Source organism: Phocoena phocoena, chromosome 9 (genome assembly GCF_963924675.1).
Source record: "Phocoena phocoena chromosome 9, mPhoPho1.1, whole genome shotgun sequence".
In the NCBI taxonomy this organism is placed as follows: domain Eukaryota; kingdom Metazoa; phylum Chordata; class Mammalia; order Artiodactyla; family Phocoenidae; genus Phocoena; species Phocoena phocoena.
In genome coordinates this window covers 20,433,761-20,460,352 of record NC_089227.1, presented here as the reverse complement: position 1 = coordinate 20,460,352, position 26,592 = coordinate 20,433,761, and the positions used below count along the sequence as shown (strand labels likewise).

The 26,592-nt window shown below is 39.4% G+C and overlaps 1 protein-coding gene across 5 annotated transcripts in view; it reads left to right on the top strand.

Moving 5' to 3' along the window:
* Positions 1–26,592, top strand: part of GSAP (gamma-secretase activating protein) — an 87,060-nt gene that overhangs the window by 32,460 nt on the left and 28,008 nt on the right. For 4 of the 5 annotated variants that reach the window (XM_065883821.1, XM_065883819.1, XM_065883823.1 and 1 more), the window contains 8 exons: positions 170–255; positions 7,255–7,332; positions 8,716–8,793; positions 12,557–12,649; positions 12,769–12,986; positions 14,565–14,634; positions 15,156–15,238; positions 18,101–18,154. In XM_065883821.1, the coding sequence (XP_065739893.1) occupies positions 170–255; positions 7,255–7,332; positions 8,716–8,793; positions 12,557–12,649; positions 12,769–12,986; positions 14,565–14,634; positions 15,156–15,238; positions 18,101–18,154 (760 nt within the window). The remainder of the gene's footprint in view (positions 1–169; positions 256–7,254; positions 7,333–8,715; positions 8,794–12,556; positions 12,650–12,768; positions 12,987–14,564; positions 14,635–15,155; positions 15,239–18,100; positions 18,155–26,592) is intronic. The other variant, XM_065883820.1, reaches the window with a different exon arrangement.

Genomic DNA, 26,592 nt, shown 5'->3' with positions numbered 1-26,592 from the left:
ATGTAACATGTATTTTTAAAAATTACTGTTTTATAGTTTGTTTTTTTTTAACCAAAAGACATATTATCTACTGGAATTTCTCGAGGACATGTCTCTACTTCTGTGGGTAAATTATAGTGGTTACATCTTTTATGAGGGAACTTATTTGTAAATGCATTTATGTTCTTAGACTTGTCAACTTTGGATATGATGATCTTCAAGACCAAGAGAAATTATCCAAACACCCAACCTTGTGTGTTTTTACCAACCATACAGGTAGAACTGGGTTGTATTTATTAATTTACTTAATTATACTTGAGTTCCATACATTTAGCCATTGTTTAGCTATATTGATCTTGAAAATAAAATATAATAGGGCCACACTCTTACATAAGTGATTATATGGATATTTACGTACCAAATTACCTTCTCCACTGTAATTTTATACATTTTCTGTCTGTATAAAGAAGCCACAGTCAGATTATTGTTCTAATAGTTTTTGTATTATTGTTCTAATAGAGGGGATAGATTCATATTTAATCAAGCTACATTTTCTCACCTGCTCCATTTTTAACAAATGGCATACGATGATCGGGATGCTTTTTGTGTCAGGCTTACTGATGTTTGGGTTCTAAACCTATGTGCTTAGCTGCTTTAAGAGCCATGCTATAACCTGAGCTGACAATCAGAGTTTCACATAAAGTTGTTAGTGTACAATATTCCATCTCTTAACACCTGTTTATTGTAGATAGAGAAAACAGAGAGGGGAAAAAAATGCCTGAAAATGAGAGGAGAGGAGTATGATTACAGTCAATGAATCTGGTGGAAAAACTGCTCATTAACCGTAATAATCATCTAAATAATCAACTCTAATAACTAAATCTCATAGCCATCTTTAACATCCCAACTTGAGTGGACAATTACCACTTAAGTAACGCTTAGACTAAAATTGCTTTCCTTTAAAGCCAAATTATGTGGTATTCGTTGAGCTGACAGTTATGGAGCACTTACTGTGTGCTGGGTATTGGGGATACAATGGTGAGCAAAACTGACCTAAACCTTTTTTAGTAGAGCGTTACTATTCAGTATGGATGTTAGACATTAAATAAGTGCACACGTAGTATTTGAATAGAGTCGTGGTACATTTTATGAATGAGAACTACAGGAAGCCATGAGAACATGTAACAGATGTTTAATGGAAGCTACTAATATCTTCAAATATGTTCTAGTCCAGCCAGTACATTTCATTTTACAGAATGAAAACTGAAAATTGCTTCCTTTCCCACCTCACTCCTTCAAAATCCATCCTATAGTTTTTCTGTCCATCCAGGATCTCCCTCAGCCTTGTAAGTCCCTCTATAAACCAGTCTTGGGGAGTTTAGGGCAGGAGATGATATTTCCTTTGAGACTTGAAGGATGTGTATGAACTAAGAACAGGGTGACTGAAGTAGAGTGAGCAAGAGGGAGAGTATTGCGAGAGAGCGTTGAAGGGGTGGGCAGGGGCCAGGTTGTATAGGGCCTTGCAGACCATGGAAGGGCTTTAGGTTTTATCTTAAGGGTCATAAGGTCATTAAAGTTTTTTCTTTTTTCTTATGACGACCTTTTATTTTGAGAATGCTCAATTGTACAGAAAAGTTCAATAATATAATGAACGTCCATGTACCTTTTACTTAAATAATCATATCATTCACAATGCTTTATCATTTGTTTTATCATTCTCCTCTTAAATAGATTGGATTTTTTTCTTTTTGACTAAATCATTAAAGTAAGTTGCAACCACCATGATACTTTACCACTAAATAATTCAGCATGTATCTCCTTAGGTTAAGGATACTCTTACATAATCTCATTTCCATTATCACTGAAAGAAATTAGCTACGTTAATCAGTAAACTATTTCATATTCAAATTTCCATAATTGTTTTTTAAAAAGTCCTTTTCACGTGTATGTATATATGTGTATGCATATACACGAATAGATACATGTACGCATATAACTTTTAAAAGATCCATGCGTTACATTTGGTTGTTTTGTCTCTGCAGTGTTGTAATGTAGACCGATTCCCACCTCCTATCTTCTGTCCCTCTTTTTCTCTTTTCACAACATTGACATTTTGAAGAGTCCAGGCTATTTGCCTTGTGGAATATCTCATATTCTGGATTTGTCTAATTGTTTCTTTGTGGAAGTATTTAACTTCTTTCTCTTTCCTTTCCATTTTCTGTAAGTTGGAAGTTAGGCCTAAAGGCGTTGTTAGACATAGGTTAAACATTTTTGGTAAGAATATTTCATAGGTGATGTTGTGAACTTTATTCGCACCAGATCAGGAAACGTATAATGTAAGGACGTCCTACTGTTAGTGACGCTAAGTTTGGTCATTTGGTTAAGTGGTAACCACTGCCTGTCTCCCTTGTAAAGGTACATTTCACCCTTTGCGTTAGTAATCTGTGAGGTGATACTTTGGCATTAAATTACTATCCTTTTCCCCAACAACTTTTCATCTGGTGGTTTTAGGGTCCATTGACAGTCCTTCACTGAAGTGTTCTAAGTGGTTAGTGACATGATTAGATATGTATTTTGAAAAGATCACTGTGGCTGCTGTGTGAAGAATAGTTCAGAGGGCACAAGAGAAAAAGTGGGGAGATGAGCAGTTAGGATAAGGTGTAGTCATATATTTGAGATGAGGCTTGATCTGGGATGGGCAGTAGAGGTAGAGAGAACTAGGTGGGTTTGTGATGAATTTTGGAGATGGAACTGAGGAGACCCGCTATGAACTAGATGAAGAGGAATGGTTCTCAGGTTTCTGGCACAAGCAAATGGGTCAACAGTGGTGCCATTTACTGAGGTACAGTGGTTTTGGTGGGGCTTAGGAAGGGAGATTGTGAGTTTTGTTTTGGACATGTTAACTAAGAGACCTGGAGCTTAGAAGGGGAGTCGGGACTGGAGATGAATAAATGTGGAAGTTGTTAGACCATAGCTGGCATTTGAAGCTGTGGGAAGGGTAAAGGGTCAAAAGGGAAGAGGTTTAGGAATTAGATCTGGGAGCAAAAATATATAAAAGTTAGGTGGAACATCCAAAGAAAAAGGAAAAAGTATGGGGAGAGAAGAGGAAAACCAAGTGAGGTGTTATAGCAGCCAAGAGCAGAGGGAGTTTCATAAAAGAGAGTGACTGTTAGTAGGTGGTGAGAGGTGGAGTCCATTGGGTATAGCTGCGTGGAGGTTACTGTGAGTAGTTTGTGCTGGGTGATTGAGGTGAAATCTTGATTGTGAATGGTTAAGTGTCATGTGGGAGTTGAAAAATTATAGCAGCGTGTGCAGGCATGAGAGAGGCAGCAGCTGAAAGGGAAAGTGGGATTTAGGGAATATCATTTTTTGAGACAGTAGCGACTCTAGTATGTTTGAATGCTTATGGGATATTTAGTGGAAAAGAAAAGATGACAGTACACAGCAGAGAGGAATGACCAGTAGAACAAATTTGCTTAGAAGGTGGGATGTAATGGGATCCAGAGCTCATGCGGTGGGACCAGGCTAGTACTTGACTACCTTGTACTTGACTTTAAATCTGTTGGATATAAATAATCATTTTAGGCTTTTATTCTATGAAGCTTTTATTCCTTCTTAGTTTGTTCCCATAGGAGTTTCTCATGAACAGTAGCAGCTTATAAACATGCTGTCTATGACATATCTTAAGAAATAAAAGGTTAATCCGGCACGAGATGTGAAAGAGTGTTTTTTCCTTTCTCAGCAATATCTAGGAGAATAGCAAATGAGCCTTGCTTTTCGCAGTCAGCTTTGAAATAGAAAAAATAAACCTGTTTCAAATGGGATGCTTCCAGATTTACAATGAAATAAACCAGAGAAGCACCCTTTTGCTTTTCAACTAAGAAGTTGTCAGTTCATGTATTTCCCAAATTACTTTTCAGAAATAACTTTTTAACCTTCGTTGTTAAAACAAATACCTACTTCAGCAAAGTAGGAATGGAGAAGAGAGCAAATAGTCTAATCCCTATATGGCTCCCTTTATAATAGGGAGCTTAATTTTCCCCTGGTGTGAAGAACAGAAAACATGGTTCATGAAAAAAAATATAGGTAGACTCAGAGCTTTTTACAAACTCAACTTATTTCAACTATTTACATTAATGCTGATGCTGTAATAACATTGGATGTTCAGTTGTCACATATTGGTCATCGGGAGCTACTTTGTCCTTTCAGCATTACTTTTTACATTCTTGAAAGCATCTTTGTCCTGAATTTTCCTACCCTAAGAAATGATATCTGCTACCTTCCAGGGAGTTAGAGGTTAAAATCTGGAGGCTGCTCATGAGAGTTGGTGATAGGCAAAAGTGCTCTGCCAATGTCAGGACACTTATGTATTAAGATTATGAGTTTGTATAGATTTTTCTAATAAATTTTTTACAAATCAGGGACCTCCTAAAGAATTGAAGGAAAGAAAATACACTCCCTATCCAATAGTCAACCCTGAAGCTGTACTTAGAGTTCTCCCGTGTGTTCTAACTCCATGGTGGCTGTAATTCTTTCTTGTGCACCTCCTACTGGGAGGTAGTGAGGGGTGAAAAGTGTAACTTCTCCTTCCTGTACATATAATTGCAAGAGTTGCCCTTCACAAGTTCCCAGAATTAGGCCTGTGTTTTAGCATTTTATAGAGCCTTTTACAATGAGATAATTTCCCTTGGAAAACTTTGTCCATAATAGCTTTCATTGTCCAAATGGTTTCCCCCAGGCTAGCCAATTTTGAGATGTTATCTTCATCATTGATGAATATTCATTACACATCTCTGAATACGCCATTAAAAGCTTGCTTTGTTTTTTCAAACTCTGACTTCCCCCAACTTGTAAATAGCGGCAAAATTATTCTGAAATAATAATAATAAAGCAGCTAACCTTTATGACCAGCTATAACTTCTTTGCCAGAGCTTTATACATATTACCTCATTTAACACTCACATTAGAACCATACGAAGGAGGTTCTATGTTTTCCTTATTTACAACTGAGGAAACTGAGGCTTAGAGAATTTAATTAATATGACTCAGGCAAATTTAAAAAATACTGATGCCTGAATCTTACCCCAGAGATTCTGATTTAGTTGATCTCAGGTGGAGCCTAGGCATCTGTGGGCCCAGGTAATTTTAATGTACTTTCAGAGTTGAGAACCAGTGCTCCAGAGCTATGCTGTCCAAGAGGGTAGCCACTAGCCACATGTGGCTATTTAAATTTAAGTTATTAAAATTAAATAAAATATAAAAGAAGTTCCTCAGTCACATTAGCCATCCTTTAAGTGCTCAGTAGCCACATGTGGCTAGTGGCTACCATATTGGACAGCACAGATATCGAACATTTCAAAGAAAATTCTAGAGATGGGACAGCTTTGCAGAGCCTGTGCACAGCCCATTGCCCCTTGTTGTGTCTTTTTTCCCCCCTTTGGGATTGGGAGAGGGGACTAAGCCACAACATAACTATTTGGAGATATTTGCTTATGAGATCTGAATATGGCTCTTGGTGTATGTAATTAGGTTAGTTTATTCTACATCTCACTTTAACGTTCTTCAAAACAAGAAAAATGATAACCTCAATTCTCTAAAGGATGGTGTGCAGAGGATTTTGCTAGAATGGAGGTTATGATCTTTCTCATATTTTTGACATTTCACGTTCGTTCCTCAGGGTAGTTTCCTGAAAGAAGAATTACTGGGTCAACAGGTGTGAATATATTTAATCCTCGGCAAAACTGTTTTTCGGAGAGGTTGAACTAGTTCACTCTTTCATTACTATTATTTGAGAATGTTCTTCCTACTGCTCCATTGACAGAATTGATTATCATTTTTAAAACTTCACTAATTTGAAAGGAAAAATGTGGTGGCTTGTTTTAATTCTTGTTTCTTTATTACTAGAGGATGAAGTTTTAACTCCGTTTGCTAAAAAATGCCTGTGATCATAGAACGTAAAAGAACAGGATAAACCAGTAGGGTTTTTGCTGGTAGTATGTTTACTGTATAAAAGTAGTCAAAGTGGTACAGAGGACTTTTTATCTCTTATAATTACTATTTTTGTATCTGCTTTAGTATAGCATTATTTTATTCTTAAAGAGTCTGCTGTAATTTTAAAGAAAAGGTGGTCATTAAGCATAACAGTAATTTTAAATCTAACAGAATTGTTACTTTTTTATCTGATAAAGTTATTCTTTTTTGTTTTCTGTTGAAAATATTGCAATGAAATGAATTTCTAACAATATATGGCAGTCTTAAAAGTCATTAAAAGAGTCACAAAGGATAAATATTATAACGAAATGCTTAAACATGTCCTTAAATAGTCTTCTTAGGGAAAATGGGCCTTTTTTTTCCTACCATGATTTTTGATAAAGGAACTCTAATGGACTATGGTAGAGGAAATATTGCAATTCACTGAGTAGAATAATGATTGAATTCACACAGCTAGTTAATATTCGCTCTGGGACTAGAACCCAGGTTTCCAGGCTCCTTGTCAAGTTCCTTTCCACCCTGGAAATCTCCTATTTCAGGTGATCACATAAATGCTAGCATTAGAATAGAAGTATCAGTTTAAGCATAATGCCCTCATTTGTAGGTCATTGATGGACTTACCTAGTCTGTCCAGGTGGCAACAGCTGCTAGAGGTGATGGACAGTTTTACACATTGAAACAGGTGGAAAGGCTGAGGTTGTTCTGGAGTGGTGGGCTGAGTGAGTGTGGTCAGGGCTCATCTGGAAAGGCCACTCTATGCCAGGAGCTCTCCTCAGTGACCCAAATATGGATGGGGACAGGCACACACACCACACTTGCTCTTGTTGCCCCAGTTTGCTTTCCGTTCTAGATAAAGAAGAACTCTGGAAACTTTCTGTAAATAGGAGACACGTTTTTGATAAACTGAGGTCCATAGCTATTAGCAATGGCTGGAAAGCAAGCTAAAAAAGGGCACAGGGGAGTATATGTACGTAAGGAGAACCTCGTGAAGCTTTATAAACTTCTCTAGGTTCCTGTGATTTCGTATACAGAAGTCTCTCTCTCTCCATTTTCCTAGCCTTCAGTAACCTACCACGGTAAATTGCTTATAGTGTGTGCGGAGTAATTGTTGACTTGAAATTTCTTAGCAACTTGTTAATAGTCCATTTCTAGAATTTGGGGATAATCTATGAGGTAAATTGAGGCAGAACATCTAAAGGAATAGCAGTAAGGTTAAGTGGCTTAGGAAACTTTCTATTTGTCTACGATTCTTTTAAGTTTTACTAAATACCTTCTTCCTTCTAGGAAGTTTGTGTGTATGTTACTGCCCGAACTTTGACTCTTGGGAGCAAATCACGTATTCAGTGCTTTACTTTCATAAAGGTACTTTTCATTTATTTTTTTACTTTTACATAGTCATTTTTTCCAAATAGCAGCAAAGTAGATAGACTTTAAAGTCTTATTACCTTGTAACAAATTCAATCAGTACATTGTATATCTGTATACCTATATAATACATATTTCCTGAAGAAATTCATGAATGATGAATATTAGGTGAGCTCATTATTTTACATTTAAAATAATATTTTGTAATACATTTTTTTCTTGACCTGTGTCTTTTTTCTAAGCCTGTAGACCAATGCTAAGGGATGTATTTGCCCAAAGTGTGTGTGTTTGATTTTTTATTATTACTAACTGAAAGGTACCAATAGATTTAACTTACAAAGGTACATAGGGTTTTAATTAAAAGCTTCCTTGGTCTCGGTCCTTAACAGGTCTTAGACCTAAGATACATTTATTTCATTTCATACATCTGTGGCCCAAGAAATTGATATGCCAACAGTCATCCTTGGGGACAGGAGTAAAGTGCCCAAATTTTTTTGCTCTGTAGTTGGTCACAGAATGCCCTTTAATAGTTTTAGCCTGAACCATACTAAAGAATATTTATTTCGCTTGTTTAGTTCCTTAAAATTAGTATTTATATAGTATATACTGTGGGTAGAGTTAAAATTAGAATTTTCAAAATAAAAAAAAAATTTATGCCAGGTCACACCAGAGTTTATTCTGCAGGAGTGCCTAATAGTACCTTCAGAAGTTAGAGATTAAAGTAAAAGAGTTGAATAACTTAATAATGAAGAAAGTAGAAGTAAATTCCGAAGACCTATATCTATGCTTTAATAGTACAAGTCTGATATTTGCGGAACGTTTTCATACATTTTTGTAATGATTAATCTAATGATTAAAGCCAGAAAATAAAACTTTTCTGAAAGTTTTATTAAGAGCTAATAACCATGATTAAGAGTTAGAAGAGTGAAGCCCTTAGTAGATAGTCTAACACCCTTTCTGAGTCACAGTGAGATTCCTAAGTGATTCAGAGAAATCTCTGAGGGCCTTAATGACTGCAAGAGTGTGGCAGTGAACCTTGAGGCACGAGGGCCAATGAGCCACCTTGTCTCCACCTCTTGGATCCTTAAGTAGATTTCTTCAGGTCCTTCTATCCCAGCACAACCCACCTTTTAAGGTCTAAGTTTATACATAAGCCCAGAACAACTACTGGCTTGTGACTGCACTCAGGTGATCCACCTTCAATGCTGATTTTTGGAGAATGATAGGGAACCAGGAGCTCTAGGGCTCCAAAGACACTTGCTTTGTCAGTTTCACAGTTACTAAGTGTGGAGAGTATGACATGGAGTCACTGCCTTGGGTGGAATTCCAGCTCTTTGTTTCTTAACATCCTTTCTCTGGCTTCATGTTCTCTCTCCACAGGGCACGGCAAGACCTTCACTGCTACTCTTGGGCATGTTGACTCACGTGTGACAAAGGGCATTACTTTTCTCAGCCTTGGTGAGTGAGAGGCACAGGCGTCTCTCTGCTCTGTCTCTTCTTCCGGTACATGTTATGCCTCATTTTCCTCATGCCTCTTTGGGACTCAGGTTGTGATGACTATGACTGACCTTTTTGAAGCCAGATAAGGGAAGGTTTCCTCTGGAACGCACCCCCCCCACCCCCCCAGAAAAAAATCAGCCTTTTGGCAGGGGGGCGAGGCAATGCATCTCCTTTCTTAGGGAACCTGGGCTGTGGGCTTTCTTATGTTTTTAGTAGGAATCCTAAAATGCCATTTGTTAGTATAAAGATGATGACGGTGAGCGAGAGGTTTCCTAAAAGCCTATGAGAAATAATACGTGATGTTGTCCCTTGATTCTAGAGAGACAAAGGCCCTTGAGAAATTGTCTGTTCCCTGTTGGTAATTGCTAGAAGCTTCTGAGTCCCATAAATTATTTATGGATCAGCTTGATTGTTTTTCATTGAGTAAGTATGGTAAAGGGAACTTGAGTATTTGGCTTAAACATAGTGAGTCTGTAATGAAGAAAATAAAGAAGGGGATTATTGTACCTCCCTACTGAAAGCTGCTGTTCCATGCCAGTTGGGGTGAGGGGCACAAACCGGTTAGCACAAGACTAAACAGAACTGTTGTTTGCTTGCATATGGGATATGGCACAATATTTTAAAAAGAAAAGCTTTAGCTTTCAGGTTTAGAGCAGATGGATTCTTGAAGATTTTCTTCTTTCCCTGTTTCCCAGCCCATCTACTATCATGACAAAGGTTTAGGAAGGTGTTGTGTGAAGGAACTGGGCAAAGTGAGAACCAAAGTGATAAAGACCATAAAAATATTTTTTTGGGTCTTTTTTAATCGAAGTATAATTGATGTCCAATATTATATTAATTTTAGGTTTACAAATAGTGGTTCAGTATTTTTATAGATTATACTCCATTTAAAGTTATGACAAGACAATGGCTATATTTCCCTGTGCTGTACATTCTTATACATAGTAGCTTGTACCTCTTAATCTCCTACCCCTATCTTGCCCCCCCATTCCCTCTCTTCACTGGTAACCACTCGTTTGTTCTCTATATCTGTAAGTCTGCTTTTGTTTTGTTAAACGTATTTGTTTTATTTTTTAGATTCCACATGTAAGTGATAACATAGCGTATTTGTCTTTCTCTGTCTGACTTATTTCACTGAGCATAATACTCTCTAGGTCCATCCACACTGTTGCAAAGAAAAAAGATTTTTATTTTGAATGGTACTATTGATGAGGAGAGATATCTCATGCTAAGTGGGCCAGTATGTGCCAGTTTTTAATATGAGCTCTGAACCTGTGGGAAGTTGCTTTAGAGAGGGCTGCTTCTACTGCTTCCTGTGGTAAGAAGGATAAATATAAGGTTTCCTGGGTCTGAGACTTGATTCTTATCAGAAATCCTTTATCAGCATCCCATCTCGAGAGTGATGTGGGGAACTCTCCACTAAAAAAACTTAGCCTTTTGTGAGGTCAAAGGTATCCTTCCTCTTCTTACCCCTGGGATTGACTCTTGAAAAGGGCAGGCATGATTTAATCTCTGGTCTTCAGAGCGTGGAGAGGGCAAAAATACTAGAGCTTTGTAAAAATAGGCTATCTCACATTAAGCCATCTTTCCTTCTTTAAACAGATTTTAATATATAGGCACAAAATTGTACCCAAGATTAGAACTATTCTAGAGGTAATTTTTATGACAACAGTATTGCTTTTTGAGTGATGTCTTTTTTGCAATTTATTGCATGGAATTTCCCTGAATTGTCACCCTCTTAAAAGGGGCTTAAATTGATTGAAATATTAAAGAATAGAGTTTTGGAGGAAGTTTTCCATGAACCCCAAACACCTGTATATAAGAAAGATATGTTTATACATTAAAAAACTATCATTTTAAAAATTAATACTATATTCTAAGTGTTTTACTTGTTATCTTGATCCTTACAACAATTCTTCTTGGTGACGTTATCCCCATTTTACAGGTAATGAAACTGAGTCTCAGAAAGTCTGTGATGTGTGCCCAAGCTTCTTCTAGTGTCTCTTATCAGGGGCACTATATTCGTTTATTGCTGCAATAAGAAATCACCACACATTTAGCCCCTAGATAAATAACACATTGTCTTATGGTTCTGGAGGTGAGAATTCTGCAAGGAGTGAGTCCTGAGGTGTCAAGGTGGGGGCAGAAATGGTTCCTTCTGGAGATTCCAGGGAAGAATTCATTCTTTGCCTCCTCCAGCACATAGAGGCTAGCATGTTTTGGCTTGTGACCACATCACTCCAGTCTCTCGCATCATCATGTGGTCTCCTGTAGTCATGCTTCCTGTTCCTCCCTCTTATAAAACCATTTGTGATTACATTGGGTCCACCTGGATAATCCAGGATCCCTCCCCCCCACCTCAAGATCCTTAATCACATCTACAAAGTCCCTTTTATTACTTAAGGTGACATATTCATAGGCTCTGGGGATTACCATGTGGACACCTTTTGGGAGCCATCATTCAGCCTACCACAGGTACTATTGACATTTTTGGTGAGAAAGTAACTTTTGGGTGGGAGGGTCCTGCACATTGAGGGATTTAACCTCCTTGGAGCCCACTTGCTCATCAAATGGCAGTAGGAATCTCCCTTCTACCTGAAAAATTGTGACAACTCAGAACACCCTCATGTATTTCCAAATGCCCCCTCTCCCAGGGACATAGTACCACCCTAATTAACTGGCTAAGCTGTAGGGCTAGGAGTTAATCTAGGTCATTTGATGCCTTTCCCCTGTGCCCTACTATATCGTTATTTGTGTTTTTCTACTTATGCATTACCATAATGGTAACATTATTGCAACCACTTGTGCTAACTACTTTAACATCACTGAATCCACAGTGACTGAAAGGACACTTATAAGTCAGCTGGTTAGTTTTACATCCTTTTTCCTTTCCCTTCCACAGAATGCCTTCTGTGTACATTATTAGCATGTATTTCTTTGCTTCTTAGGGGAAAAAGAGTCTAGCTGGCTCACTTATAATCTAAATGTTTCATCTATATGAAATTCACTACTGTTGTATGAGTTTCTTTGTTTTTCTAAGATCCTAGAAAAATTATTGGCAAGGGCTACTTCTACCTTGCCCCCTTCTCCAGAAACCTATTTTTTATACCTTGCCTCAATCTGTATACAAATGTTCTTTGTACAGAAATATCTAGTGCAGGGACTGTGAAGATGTGCATTCTAGGCAGCTTGCTATGCATGGAAACAAATTAGTACTTCACAAAGTGTCAGAATGCCTGCAGAGACTGTTTTGATGAGTATCAATTTAAAGCTTCTTTAGAGAAGATAACAACGATGATGAGCAGTGGGCAGACATAGGAAACTAAATTGTAGAGCTTCCCCCACATGGCAGAAATTATGCAGGAAATTCCCATGATAAGCTATTTCCAGCCTGTCAGATTAAGGAATAATTCATGTTGCTGGATATTTTTTATTCTAACTTGCTCTCAGAGCTCATTTAGATTCCTATAAAGCCACAGTTCTCTTAGAAACAAAACTACAGATATAAATTAAGATAACCATGGCTAAATGTCTGAAGAAAATGAGATATTGCTAGGAAGATGGACCGTACTGACATCAGACAGCTTCTTATTACATTGGTCAAAACCTTTGTGTTTTAAGAGGTTCAAAGAAAAATAGGGATACCGTAAAGTTGTTGGCTTTATCTGTACCTATACAGCTCTTGCCACGTGGAACTGACTTAAATCTTTCTCTCCCGCAGACTATTATGTAGCTGTTTACTTGCCTGGTCATTTCTTTCATCTACTTAACATTCAACATCCAGACCTGATCTGCCACAGTCTGTTTCTGACAGGTATGGCTGTAGTTTTCCCCCTCGTGAACAGGGTACGTTTGGGTTCGTTTTAACGTTAATATTTATGTTTGGGGCAGAGGGGCTTCTTTTATTTGCTGATCTACTTTTTTTTTGGCCAGGAAACAGTGAAGTGATTGATATGCTACCTCATAGTCCTTTACAGTCACTGTCAGGATCCCTGGTCCTGGATTGGGGTTCTGGAAAGCTCTATAGGGCGCTCCTCAACCAGTCATATTTATTGGAGTTCCTGTGGAACACCCGGCTGGACTGCGAGAAGCTGGCCTTGTTGCACTGTGTGCTCTCATGTGGCCGAGACTCACGGCGACTGGAAGCCAAGGTGGGAATATAGCTTAAGTTTAAAAAGTGGCAGATGGACAACACGTGTACATTTAGTAGCTGAAATGAACAGAAGTTATTTTTATTTGGTAACAATTGAGGTTTACGGTCTCCGTCGTGACTTGAACATATTCTTCGTTTGTGCTCCTTTTTTATGGACACAGACCTCAGACTGGGAGGGCGTGTCTGTTCTTTTCACTCTTCTCTTTTCCATATTGTGAGTAAATGTTAGGAAGTGCTAACAAGGAAGTGCTCGGTAAATAGTTTCTCAAATATCTACTTTTTCTCCTGGTTTGTATTTGGTGTATATCATGAAAAGGACTAAAATCTGGTGGTAAATAAAATCTATTTATGACATTTTAAATAGAGATAGCTCACATTTATATTTCACATTATAGTTTATGAAGCACTTTCATACATCTTATCATTTAATATTACAGCTATTCTGTGAAGTTGAAGAAACCCCCCATTAGACTTGATTGGGACCAATGGGTGGTTGGTCGATTGAAAAAAGATGGCCTAAATATTTTCTTTTAACCTAAAATATATAAATGTACATTTATTCCTGTATCTTTTGATGTAGATTACAGCCCTTTCTTTGTGTATCAGCTAATTGGAGTTCAAAATCGTTTTTCTTTCATAAAACCACTAAGTAATGTCTTGACTTTCTTTATCTGTACCTGTATGGCTCTTCCAGTTACTTTCTTTTTCTTTTCATTTTATTCCCTAAGGAGGTCAATAGTTTAAAAATCCTCCTTTAAATAGTTTGTGTATATCAGGCAAGTTTTTCTTTTATAGTTGTCTCACACCTAGTTTTTTAATAAGTGTTTTAGAGACATGCCTTGGAGTCTTTCCCAAGCTATCAACTTTTATTGAGCCGCCAGCATTCTTTTTGTATCCATATTTCACTTGTCTATGGTAATATTTTATTAACTTAACTAATTGTGAAAATAAGCACAACTAGCTTGATGAGTAGGTTTGGAAATAAGAACAATTATTGGCAGGATCAGAAATGCAAGAGTGCCCTATGGCTAGGCAAGCCTCATACCATCAATTCTAAGGTCGGGAACAAGGGGTTTCGTTCCTGCAGCAGGTGAGGATGGTTATAGAGGTTGATTGAGAGAACTGTTGATATAACAGGGATTATACCTTCCTTGATAGCATAGCCATGCTCACAATGATTAAATGGTGTAATTGAGCTGAAATTCAAACACAGGTCTGCTGCCTCCAAGCTCAGTGGTTGAGTTTGGTTTTCTCCTGTATCCATAGCTCTTCACACTGCGACTTTGCTGTAATATGTCCTACTCTAGCAAAAACGAACATTGGATTCAAGAAGGCTTATTTGGATCCCAGTCAAGGGCATTTATTAAAATGATGCATGAAAAGGACCTCATTTATATTTTATCCACACAACCTTACGTTATGTATCTCAGAGATTGTGTAGAAGTGAGTGTGTTCTTAGGCAATTCTAAAAGAGATATAACATTTTAAACTATTCATATATATTTTGTACTTCTTTGGTGGTGGGGGCAGGGTGCAGATTTAAATACCAATAGATTTGTCTTCTTACTTTTTAAAGATTATTCAGTGGATTTCTGAGAACATCTCTGCCTGCCATTCATTTGACCTCATTCAGGAATTTATAATTGGTAGGTGTTGCTGATGGTGCATATTAAGTTGAACCCTTGACCCTTTTGCTTCAGGGAAAGCAGTAACTTGATAATGCCTCAATCTGTCAAAATGCTGTTTAGGAGTGTTTTTTCATTTTTTTTAAAACTCTGTTGTAGTCAGCACCTAATTAAATTTCATTCTTTTGTGGCTTTGTAAGAAGCTGTGGCTGTTCAGAGACTGATGACATATAAGATACGATCTTGATTCTATAACCTTATTAGTGATTTATTTTAAGCATTGTGTTGGCTGGTTCTGTGTGAAGTGGTTATAACGTCATTTGGATAGATGTAAGTGCCAAATAATTTTTAAAAAATTATTCTCAGTGTAAAAAGTAGAACCTGAACATTTTAATCAGCGGATAGAACCATGATTAACCTTTTGCAGATGAAGGATAAGGCAATGAAAACTTTTGTGGGTTGGCTTGTTTGGGTGCATTACAACGTCTACTGCCTTATTCTTCATATTAAAACGTCTTTTTTCCCCACCAAAACTTACTCAGCTTCTTCATATTGGAGCATCTATCCAGAGACAAGTAACATGGATAAACTCTTGCCATACTCCTCACTGCTCACTTGGGATACAGTAAGTTAACACTTTATATTCTTTCTGTAATTAAAATTGATTCACTGCTGTGGGTCAGTTGTAGGACGTTCCTGTCACAGTAACCAAGGTTGTGATTTCATTTTCTGTTTTGATGCATAAGGATCTGAATTGGAGTTTTCTGGCAGAAAAATAATAGTGAGTCCTTGCTGTTGGCCAGTTTTATTTACATAAAACAGCAGAACTGAAGGAGAAGGCACAGCATACGTGTTACTCTTCCTACTACCAAGCAGAATGAAGCCTCTATCATCTTCAAATGGTTTTAGTTTTTAATTTTTTTCAAGCAGCTAGAATAGACGAAAATATTTCTTAGGGTTTTATAAATGAGCAACGGCTGGACCACTGCTGTTATTCTGAGCTGTTCTATTTACTTAGTAGATTAGCACCTTCATGAGCTTTTTTCCCAGCCTTAGAAAGAAAATCTGTGATAACTTTAGAATGTCAAGATCAGTAAAAGTCAGTAATCTTAAGCAAATCCATGCCATTCAACCTTTTCTTCCTGTTGGTCCAGACTCCCTTCCTTTTAGTTGGGAAGAAATGTTTCAGGAGAAAACATTGTTCATTTTCTCTTGAATGTGGTTCAGTGAACTGAGCTTTGTTGGATCAGAAGTGAAAACCATGTATAGGCTCCCCCTGAAAAAGGTTCTGCCTCTCCTCCTTTCATATTTAGATGTTAGAACTACTGTGTGCTTAGTGTCAAGGCAGAGGTTTGTATCAAAAAAGCATTTAGAAAAGTAAATTTAATTCAGGTAGCACAGACGCAGGAAAATAAGTACTAGGATAAATGGTAACACTTCCCATTTTGTTTTTAGACTATCTAAATATAGTCCTTTAAAAAGGCATATCAGATGTGTTTGATTAATTTTTTTCCTTTTTTTTGTTTTCTGTGGCTGCGCCACGCGGCACACAGGATCCTAGTTCCCCGACCAGGGATCTAACCCGTGCCCCCTACAGTGGAAGCGCAGAGTCCTAACCACTAGACTGCCAGGGAAGTCCCATGTTAGAAAAATTTCTAAATTTTTGGTATACGCAATGGTAGTGTTTTCCCAAAGGCCCTTTCTTCTTTGTCTCTCACTGTTGGAGTTCGTAAACTTTCATGCCTCTCTGTAAAATTATAAGGAAAGATCTGAGCTTGTTTCTTCTCCAGGCCCTCATTGTTTGAAGAACCCTTGTCAATATACATGCAGACTCTGTGGTAATGTGCCAGGAAGTTCGCAGGTTAATCCCTACCCCTCCCCCAGAAGCAGGAAATGTACATTTCATCTTCCTCCCTTCACCACCCAATGCTGGCTGTCGCTGTCTTGTGTTCAGTGTCTGGGAGGCTGGGTCTGGACCTCTGGTTCCCAGGGTTGTGTTTAAACATGGTGCATGTGTTAGTTGGATGTTGTGTGAGTGTCATCCTGACAGGTAGTTCTTCACATTTGCATTTCTCCTCCTTTGTGGGGCAGAGGAAATGTGTGGGCATACAGAGTGACATCAGGATGTCCTACAAGAAGTACAATATGAAAAAACCCAAAGTTTTAACCACTGCGTACAGAGCTTATTTTGGGGTTTATCATGTTGCTTTAGACTTCTGGCGGTTGGAGTAGGTTACCTTAAAGGTCTCTCCTAATCCTGAAATTCTATGAGCCTATGATTTTCTTTAGCAATGATGTAAATCATTTTCTTTTCTCTAATCTGCATATGCTCTTAATGCTATACCCTTAATAAATAAATTTCGTACTTCTGTATGGAGACAGATTATTTCTGTAAATAACTGAATTGGGTTTTTTAAGATACTAGAAAATATTGTCCTACACATAGATAATCCTGAATTATGCTTTGCAGACAGTGAGCCTTGTTATACTTATTTGAAGATGCTATTTATAACCTAGAGCTGTAGTGAAATTTCTGTTGCTGAGTAGTGATAAGTGAAGCATACATAGATTTTTATTACAGGCTTTCTCCTGTCCATTGGAGGACTCAGTTGCTTGAATGTTCTGGAAGTTTATTTCTCCATCCCTGTGATGCCCTTTTTCTCAGAAATATTGTATGTCAATAAAATCCAGGACATTTAAGTTGTAAACAAATACCAGGTTTTATTTGTATTTTCTTATATATCATCTACTTAGTGTTTAGGAAATGAAAGAGGAATTGACTAGTTGACAGGTTAATATACATAATTAACATGGAAACACACTTTTTAAAATAAGTGGCAATTTTGTCAGTTTATCTTTTTATTTAAATTTCTGTTTTAATGCTCACTAGTTAGCAGAATGTTATAATTTGGACTTCCTGATATGAATTGCGTCTTGCACATTTGCCATGGTGATCTTGCTAGGTAAACACTTTATGGGGATCTCTTATTTCCGAAATCACGGTAGAGGATGAGGTGCAGAACAGTTTTCCACTGAGGTCAAAAAAGAATCCCATTAGTGAGGCAGGGGCCAACTATAATACATTTAAGTGAAAGAGAAAGAGAGGGAGGAAGGAGTAAAAAAAAAAAGGAGTGTCCACCTTATTATTATACTTGATGGTGCAAATATAATTTGCCTCCTTTGTTCTTAAATGGAAATGTGTAAATAATACATTATTTACTCTGTATTTCTTCATAATAGTTTATCCTTTCCTTTAGTGACACTGTCAACTATTATAATAATAACTTTACAGAATATTTTCCTTCCCGAGGCAAGAGATAGGCGGTGTTCACTGGTATTTATAAACCCCAAGTTTTATTTAAAGTAGAGGTTAGCAAACTGGGAGCTGCCCTCAGCTTCTGTCTGCACGGAAGTCACTTCCTGAAGGCTTGGGCTGGGGGTAGTTGATAGGTTTAGCAGTTGTGTGTATGTTTTTCCCCCATCACAGGAAATTCCTGGAATAACCCTTGTGACAGAAGAGATTCCGTTGCCTCTTATGAAGGTAAGTGCTTACAGTGAGAGACAAAAAGCCCAGACCTGCGTGGCTTCCTCGCTGGCCTCACGGTCGCCTGCCCCCAGTGTCGCAGTGGTTCCAAAAGGGATTGTAAACTGTCAGGGGAGGATGCTGCAAGGGGTAAGGCTAGTTGTCTAGGCAGTCCTTCCTAAATGGTAGTCACCAACGACGATATCAGGGCAATGCTTAGGAATGCTCTTTGAAGAGGGAGGTTTTCTGAAGACAGAGAACTACAGGCTCGATGTGAAGTGTATAGAAGTCATACTTTCCACCGTGCCTCAAACCAATCCATGCTGGAGGAGTTCTTGTAAATTTTCTTGAGCAGACCTAGGAGCTGTTTTTTTTTACTTCACTTGCATTGTCACCCCCTCACACACACACACACACACACACACACACACACACAGACAGACACACAGACACACAGAATCTTAAAACCATTAAGTAACCTGGGCTGGGATTAACTAATTTCCTTCTCGTTCTGAGAACAGTGTTTCTGTTTCTCAAGAGTGACCTGCTCCGGCTGTCCCTGTGGTCTCAGCACACACCTTCTTCCTGCCCTCCAAGCAGCAGCGTTAGTGTCTCTCTACAGTCTGGTGGTTTCAGAGGAGTTTCTGGTACAATAGGGAGGGTGGGGTGGGTAAGCAGAGAAGAATGTGTATGTAGTTAAAACCAAGGAGTATTTTAGCATAGTTTTCTTGAAGCTCCTTTGTTGTTTTTGGCATTGCCTCCTGTTAATTATAGCTTGGTGTGTGCTGGGAAATCTCAGCTTTTGGCAGCAGGCAGCCCAGTATGCTGCTGCCTTTTACTATTTACATTTGATTCTTTTGGACCCACAAAGGGCAGGGCAGGCTCAGGCAGCTGAGGGAAAGCCTTGGGCATTTGAGGTCACGGTGATGCCCTGGGGGTGAAAGAGGGCTGACTGGGGCAGGTTTAGTGGTTCTGGGTTTTGGTCCTAAGAATGGTAAAGGGAGATGGACAAGAGATGTATCTAGGCAGCAGAGTGAGACAACTGTGAAGGTCTATAAAAGCAGGAAGACGAGGGAAAAGAAAGGTTTGATTAATAGCTTAAAAGATTCTTATTAAGAGCCTCCATCCTTTCATTTTATTGTTTCTGCTTTTACCACTAGTCCAGAAAATCCATACTGTGTTTAATGGACACACAATAAACCAGTGAAGGAAATTTTAAAAAGAAAGCAATGTCACTCACAATTCTACAGTTCCTAACATATTGTCTCTTTGCCCCATTTCCTCTTGGTCTTTGTCATAGGTTTGCATGTTTTACCTAGTAGTAATGGCCATCTAGTGATATTTAATAAAGATTATGTATTAAATATATCATATACATTTTCATGTTGGTACCTAAACTTCATAATTTTCATAATTATGGTTTCTAATGACTCCATAGGTTTCCACTGTGTTTCTGTGTCTTAGTTTACTTAATCATTCTTCTGTTTTGAGACATTTAGTTTGTCTCTAGCCCCCATTAAAAAACATTTTTTTTTTTTGCTATTAAAAATAATGTGGCAGTGAATACTTTCATGTAGTTTTTTTGTGTGTATGTGATTTATTCCCTTAATGTTAAATGCCCAGTAGTATTGTTGGGTGAAAGGCTATGACAATTTTTATAGCTTTTGATTCTTATTGCCAAATTGATATTCAAAAAATGTTGTGCTCATTTACACTGTTACAAGGGATTTATGAGTTTATCGGTTTTACTATAACCTTACATTATTGTGTATTTTCATTTAAAAAATTAAGTAAGTATAAAAGAGTGATGGGAAGGTTCTCAAACTTTTTACCACTTGCCTTATTCTAAGAATACAATTTGCCTTTGCTTGGAAACAAAATAGCTTATTTTTGCACTCTGATTTTTTTCTTTTTTCTTTTCTATTTGTGTGTGTGTGTGTAAAATTATGTTTTTATGAAGTTCATTTTTCTTCCTTCTTGATATTCACTTTGCCTTCTCCTCACGTTTTTCTCTTCTCCCCTAATTATCTTTAGCATTTGGCTCTGCAGAGGGTTGTTTCCCATGAACTGTTCCCAAACATGCTTGGAAACTCTTCCGAGACTCCACATACATTCATGTGTTAGTTAAGAAGTGTTACGTAGGACAAGTGTGAGCTGTAGATCTCTTCACTGTCCTCTCCACGCAGACACAGTCCATCAGGGAAGGCAGAGGAATGCTGCCGGGATTTGCCTTGGGCTCAGGAGAAGACGTCACTGGGTTTGGTGGCCAGCTCCACCCCAATCCCCCACTGCCATCACTAATCATCCCTTCCAGTTCACAGGACACCTGGTCCTGATAGCTCTCATTTGTTTCCCCATCTCTGCTTGCATAATACCTCTCAGAATAAGCAGCTGCCTTTGACCTAGTTCTACCGCAATTCCCAGCCTAATTATATTGCAATGGATCTGGTTGCAGTGGCACATCCCACCTACTTTTCCTCCCTCCCCAGCCCATTATGTGACTGTTCTTGCAGCTTCCCCATAGGAGTTGGCTTTGAGCACCCTTGACCTGAAACACAAGTTACCTTTCGAAGGCATGCTTGCTGTAGGACTTTCCACGAGGCCCAAGGGACCCCAGAGTACTCTGACCACACTTGCTTCCATCCTGCTTGGAGGATGACTGCGCTGATAAGGAGTCTGAAGAGGGAAGAGCAAAATGAAACTAGATGAGCACTTCCCTTCTGCTCTCTCTGCAAATAAGTTTAGTGTGAAGTGAAGCACTTCACAAATGTTTAACATATGAACATCGAATTTAATTGGTTTATACCAGTTTACCACCTGAAAGACAAAAGCCTTCCTTTATAGAATGGTTTCCAAAAGAATTTTTAAAAAATGAAACGAAATGTATGTTAAAACAAGGCCCTCACCTTAAAAAGGAATGTCATCAAGAATGGCCTTCCCAAGAATGAATTTATCTCTTCCACGGGAAGTCATGTAAGGATTAAAAAAAAAAGTAGAAACCATAGCTTACTTGAATATCAAGAATGGAGAAATGGAGTATTTTTATTAAAGTATTGTTAAGCCAGACATCTTTACTTTCATTTTATAAAGTAAGGAAGCCTTTAATTTAATCATTTGTGTAGCGACTATTAACTATCTGACCTACAGACTGGGAAGGAGAAAGACTTCAAGCCCCGTTCCAGTTATGGCCACTCCAAGTGAGGGCATTGCTGCAGTGTCCATCAGGGGTCTAGATGGCCCTGAGCAATTGCGGAAAGAGTGGTTGGCACCTGTGCTGTTCTCCATTCAGAGACTGGTTCACTTAATTATGCTTCTTCTCTGAAACACTTAAAAAGTGTTTAAAAAATACTTTTTTGGGCAGAGCATGACTATAATTAAGCATCTAATGAAACACAAAAGGCACTCTTTTCCTTGACCCTCCCAGTACAGACAGCCACCATCACTTAAAGAAAATGTTTCTTAGAGATCCAGCGTATCAACAATCGCAGTGTAGAAACTTACAGTTTTTAAAAATGAGAATGGTTGCTTTGACAACAATGTAGCATTAACAGAAATGTCAATTGGTTATGTGGGAAATATTGACTTTCCAAAGTTTAGTTTGTACATATGTGATCTTGTGATATAACTAGAAATATATATTTGGTCTTCTTCCATGGTTCCCGGCACAGAGCTCCTAAAATCCTTGTAATTTCCTAAGTAATAAAAGCTACAAGTGCATCTTTTGTTAAAATGTTTACTGTTTGTTCCAGTTCCTGAAGTAGCTCCAGAGTACAAAGGTGAAAAGAATGTCTTTTATTATTCCTAACAAGCCCCTTCCAGCCACACCTGAGTTTGTTAATGAGGTGGCCTTTGGAAAGCACCTAAGGATGGAGCTGGTTGCCAGGAAAACTAACCATGTGATTAGCAGGTTGGCACTTTGAGCCCTCTACCACCACTACCTTCCAAGGCTAGAGTGGCTGGAGATGGAGTTCAGTCACCAACGTCCAGTGATTCAATCCATCATGCCTATGTAATGGAGCCTCCATAAAGAACCCTAACTGAAGACCTTCTGGGTTGGATGAATATACGGAGGTGCAGGGCTGGGGGTCCTGCGCCTGGAGAGGGCATGGAACCTCAGAGCCCATTCCCACACGGCCTGCCCCACGCATCTCTCTTCAATCTGGCTCTTAACTGAGTTGTATACTTTTATAATCAACTGGTATATAGTAAGTAAACTGTATTCCTGAGTTCCATGAGCCTCTGTAACAAATTCTAGAACCCATGAAGGGGGTGCCGGGAACCTCGGATTGATAGGCAGTCAGTCAGAATCACAGGTAACGACACGGGCCTGTGATTAGCATCTGAAATGGGGGGCAGTCTTGTGGGACTGAGCCCTCAACCTGTGGGATCTGACAGTATCTCCAGGTAATCGTAGGACACCTTGCTGGCATTGGAGAATTGATGGATGTGGAGAAAAAAAACCCACATGTTTGGTGCCCAGAAGTGAAATATGCTGTGAATAGACTGTTGTAGAGAAAAAACAAGAGTTATTCCTATACAACATATTTTTGGGGACAGAGTGTTGTGGCACGTTCAATTAATATTGTAAAAACATAATTTTATGATTTTACAAAGAAACACAACTTACTAGAGACAGAGCAGCAGGCTGGTAAGTTCATTCCCGTCATATCTGTAGAGATGAGGGTACCTTCAGTTCACTTCTCAGACGATGAAATTGAGGAACAGACCCAGGATCAAGAATTCTTGTTTCTGTCTCTCTCCTACAGCCACTAGGCTGTGCTGCTTTTATTCATAGTTTAGTTGAAGACATCATGTTTAATTCTTAAGGTTGAGAGGAGGGAACTGTCTTAGCATTGGCTTTCTCAGGATATATGCTGATTGCGAGATGGAATAGTTTAGAGCCATATTTAGGGAGTTACATGAAAAATTACATCTCATTAAAAATGGCTAAGAGTACTACCCAGCTGTGCAAAGAAGAGAGATATTTTTTCTAAATGTTGGGAAGAAGGAGAAAGTCCACTTATAAATAGGAGAACTTGGCCTTACAACATGCAGTCCCCTTGGCAGGAAGCCTCAGGAGTTCCGGTTGCTGGTCCTCTGTATGGATGGCCTGCTTACAGCATCTTGGCTTAGTATGGTATCTTACTAGCCTTATGGACACAAAGACATTTCTATTTTATTCTGTCTGTGCTGGAGGTAGTAGGTCACTGTGTTTCTCTGGGCTGCAAGTAAAATCTGATACTGAGATGGTATCCACTGAAGAGCCAAGTTGGATTGATGCTTTACCTCTGCTAGTTGAGCCCTGATATGAAGGGTAAAGTTTCTCTCTGAGTTGGCTTCCTCTTCTGTAAAAGAGGATGCTGGTTCATCAGCAGATGTAGGATCAAAGCCAGAGGGCGTTTAAGAAATGAAAGGCAGGGCTTCCCTGGTGGCGCAGTGGTTGAGAGTCCGCCTGCCGATACAGGGGATACGGGTTCGTGCCCCGGTCCGGGAAGATCCCACATGCTGCTGAGCGGCTAGGCCCGTGAGCCATGGCCGCTGAGCCTGCGCGTCCAGAGCCTGTGCTCTGCGACGGGAGAGGCCACAAGAGTGAGAGGCCCGCGTACCGAAAAAGAAAAAAGAAAAAAAAAAAGAAATGCAGATTTTTTTTTCTGGAAGTAATTTGCAGCTGAGCCCGTAAGTACCACAGGGCTTTTTTTCTTCCTTTTTTTTTAGCGGTACGCGGGGCCTCTCACTGTTGTGGCCTCTCCCATTGCAGAGCACAGGCTCCGGACGCACAGGCTCAGCGGCCACGGCTCACGGGCCCAGCCACTCCGTGCCATGTGGGATCTTCCCGGACCGGGGCACGAACCCGTGTCCCTTGTATCGGCAGGCGGACTCTCAACCACTGCGCCACCAGGGAAGCCCTTTCTTCCTTTTTAAAGAAAAAAATCAAAATTATTTCCTACATAAATGGGAAACAGTCCCTTAATGAAACCTTTTGGTCTGTTTGTTCAATTAATAGTTGTGATGGGCTACATTTGGTAATTACTTCATGTCATCCTAAGAGACAAAATAAGATTATTTCTCAAGAAGAGACTTGGAATAATTTTCCTTCCTTTAAAATCAAAATTTAAAATTCCCCCTGTGCAGGGAAGTGCTTCTGGGTCATTCCTTGAGGATCTGATGGCTTCTAACACCAGAGTCTCCCAGAAGTAGCTAAATTTACGGGTATTTTTCTTAGAAAGCATTTTTGTGTATTTGAAAGCTTTATAAGCTCTTTTCAGGAAGCTGGCGATGTGCTTCAGACTCTTGTGGCTTTCACTTTGCTGTTGTCCCTGATGAATATGGTGCTTAGTGTTCAACAAGTTCTGTAAGTGCTGGTTGACGGAAAGGAGTGGCCTTCTGTGCTCCCAGGTTGGCTGCTAGGGTGTGACTGTGTAGCTCCCATGCCCTCTTCCCCCCGTACCATGCTATAACAGCTCACCTTTTATCTTGGAGCCTCTTTTACTCTCTGCATCAATGAGCATGCTGGTGTTACTTTGGCGTTTGAGATTCTTTGAAGATTGGTCCTAACCTCCTCTCTGACCCTGTCTTCTATTCTGTCACAACACAATTGCAAGTCTTCACACAGCTGGTTCTTCATCAGCCTTTAAACCAGAGATGTAGATGAGAACCTTTGAGGGTGGGAGGGAGACTGGGATTACCTGTATATGCTCAAGCGTGTTCTCAGCCCAGGCTGAATGGTCGGCTTGCCTGGGGACGGTCGAAAACTCATGAGGCTCAGGTTACACCCCACACCAGTTAGGATTCTAGGGGATGGGACCCAGGTGGTTGCTGAGGTTGGTAGTTACACCCTAGAGGCAGATATCTTCACCACAGAGAGTGAAGGGGGCTGTGGGTTGTTTTCTCTGCTTTCTCTAAAGCTCTGTCTCTGATCTAAACCCAGAATCCACGTTCCGCTCTCTCAGTCTTTGCTCATTTCCTCAGAGCCCCACCTAGAATATCCTCTCTTCACCCTTCATTTACATATCCGTTTTCATCCTCTGGGTCTTAGCTATTTCCCATACTTCCAAACAGACCTCCCAATTTGTAATGGTGTCTGTGAATTTTCATAACTTAAGAAATTGCATCACTTATGTACTAGCTACCGAGTAATGACATATGCCACAGTTTTCTCTGTACTCCCTCGATATCTGTATCATAACATCCAGCCCAGTAACCTCCTTGAAAGACCTACACATTTATATTACAATATTTCTGGGGCTTTTGGCTAATAGTGTTCCTTACTTAAATGTAAGTTGTTTTTGTTTTAAAACTTAGATAATTTTTCCTTCTAACTCAGTAGTTTTGAACTATTTTAGGCCATGGATTCCTTTGACAGTCTGATATAAACTGTAGACCTTCTCCCCGGAAAAGTGCTCATACAAACACGTACTCCATTTTACATATAATCAGTGGGCTCAGAAGCCCCTCTGAAGCATGTCCTTGGACTTGTTTTGTCTGCTTATTCTCAACTCAGACAAGGGTCTGAGGAAAGGGATTTCTCAATGGGGGTATGAGAAGAAGATAGTTTGGGAGAGAACTTTTCTTGGGAGCCACAGTGTGAGTATGAGAGTGGGGTCTTCTGAGAGGAGGATGACTTTGGCCTGAGGGGAAGAGGGCCTTGCACAGGTAGAAGGACACCAGCGTTCCTCCCCTTGCTCTGTGCTGGACAGGATTGGGTGGATGACGCACTGGGACTCCAGTGGTCAAGCAGGCAGAGCTAATAGTGGAAATGACCACTAGATGTCATCACAACACCACTTAGTTTGCTGGCTTTTGGCACTAGTTGCGTGAACTCAGATGTAGAATACCAAGAAAGCTGTAGTGATTTCCTGTTAGGGACTGAATTCTGCCAAATGACGGCAGGATTTGCTTTCATTATTGTTTTTTCAATATAAGGAAGACCAAAGGGTGGATAAAGGTTTGTTCATTATAAATATATGGAAAGGGAAAGAAAAGATGAATGAGATAGGTCAAGTGGAGAGTGCGACCTGACGCCTCGGTTCCGACAATTTCTTGGAAATAGCCTTTCTTGTCTCTGTGAGAATGGATGTTGGCTGAACGGGCTTTTCAGCTAACTAATTTCCTTTTTTTTTTCTAACATCTTTATTGGAGTATAATTGCTTTACAATGGTGTGTTAGTTTCTGCTTTATAACAAAGTGAATCAGCTATACATATACATACATCCCCATGTCTCCTCCCTCTTGCGTCTCCCTCCCACCCTCCCTATCCCACCCCTCTAGGTGGTCACAAAGTACTGAGCTGATCTCCCTGTGCTATGTAGCTGCTTCCCACTAGCTATCTATTCTGTTTGCTAGTGTGTATATGTCCATGCCACTCTCTCACTTCGTCCCAGCTTACCCTTCCCCCTCCCCGTGTCCTCAAGTCCATTCTCTACATCTGCATCTTTATTCCTGTCCTGCCCCTAGGT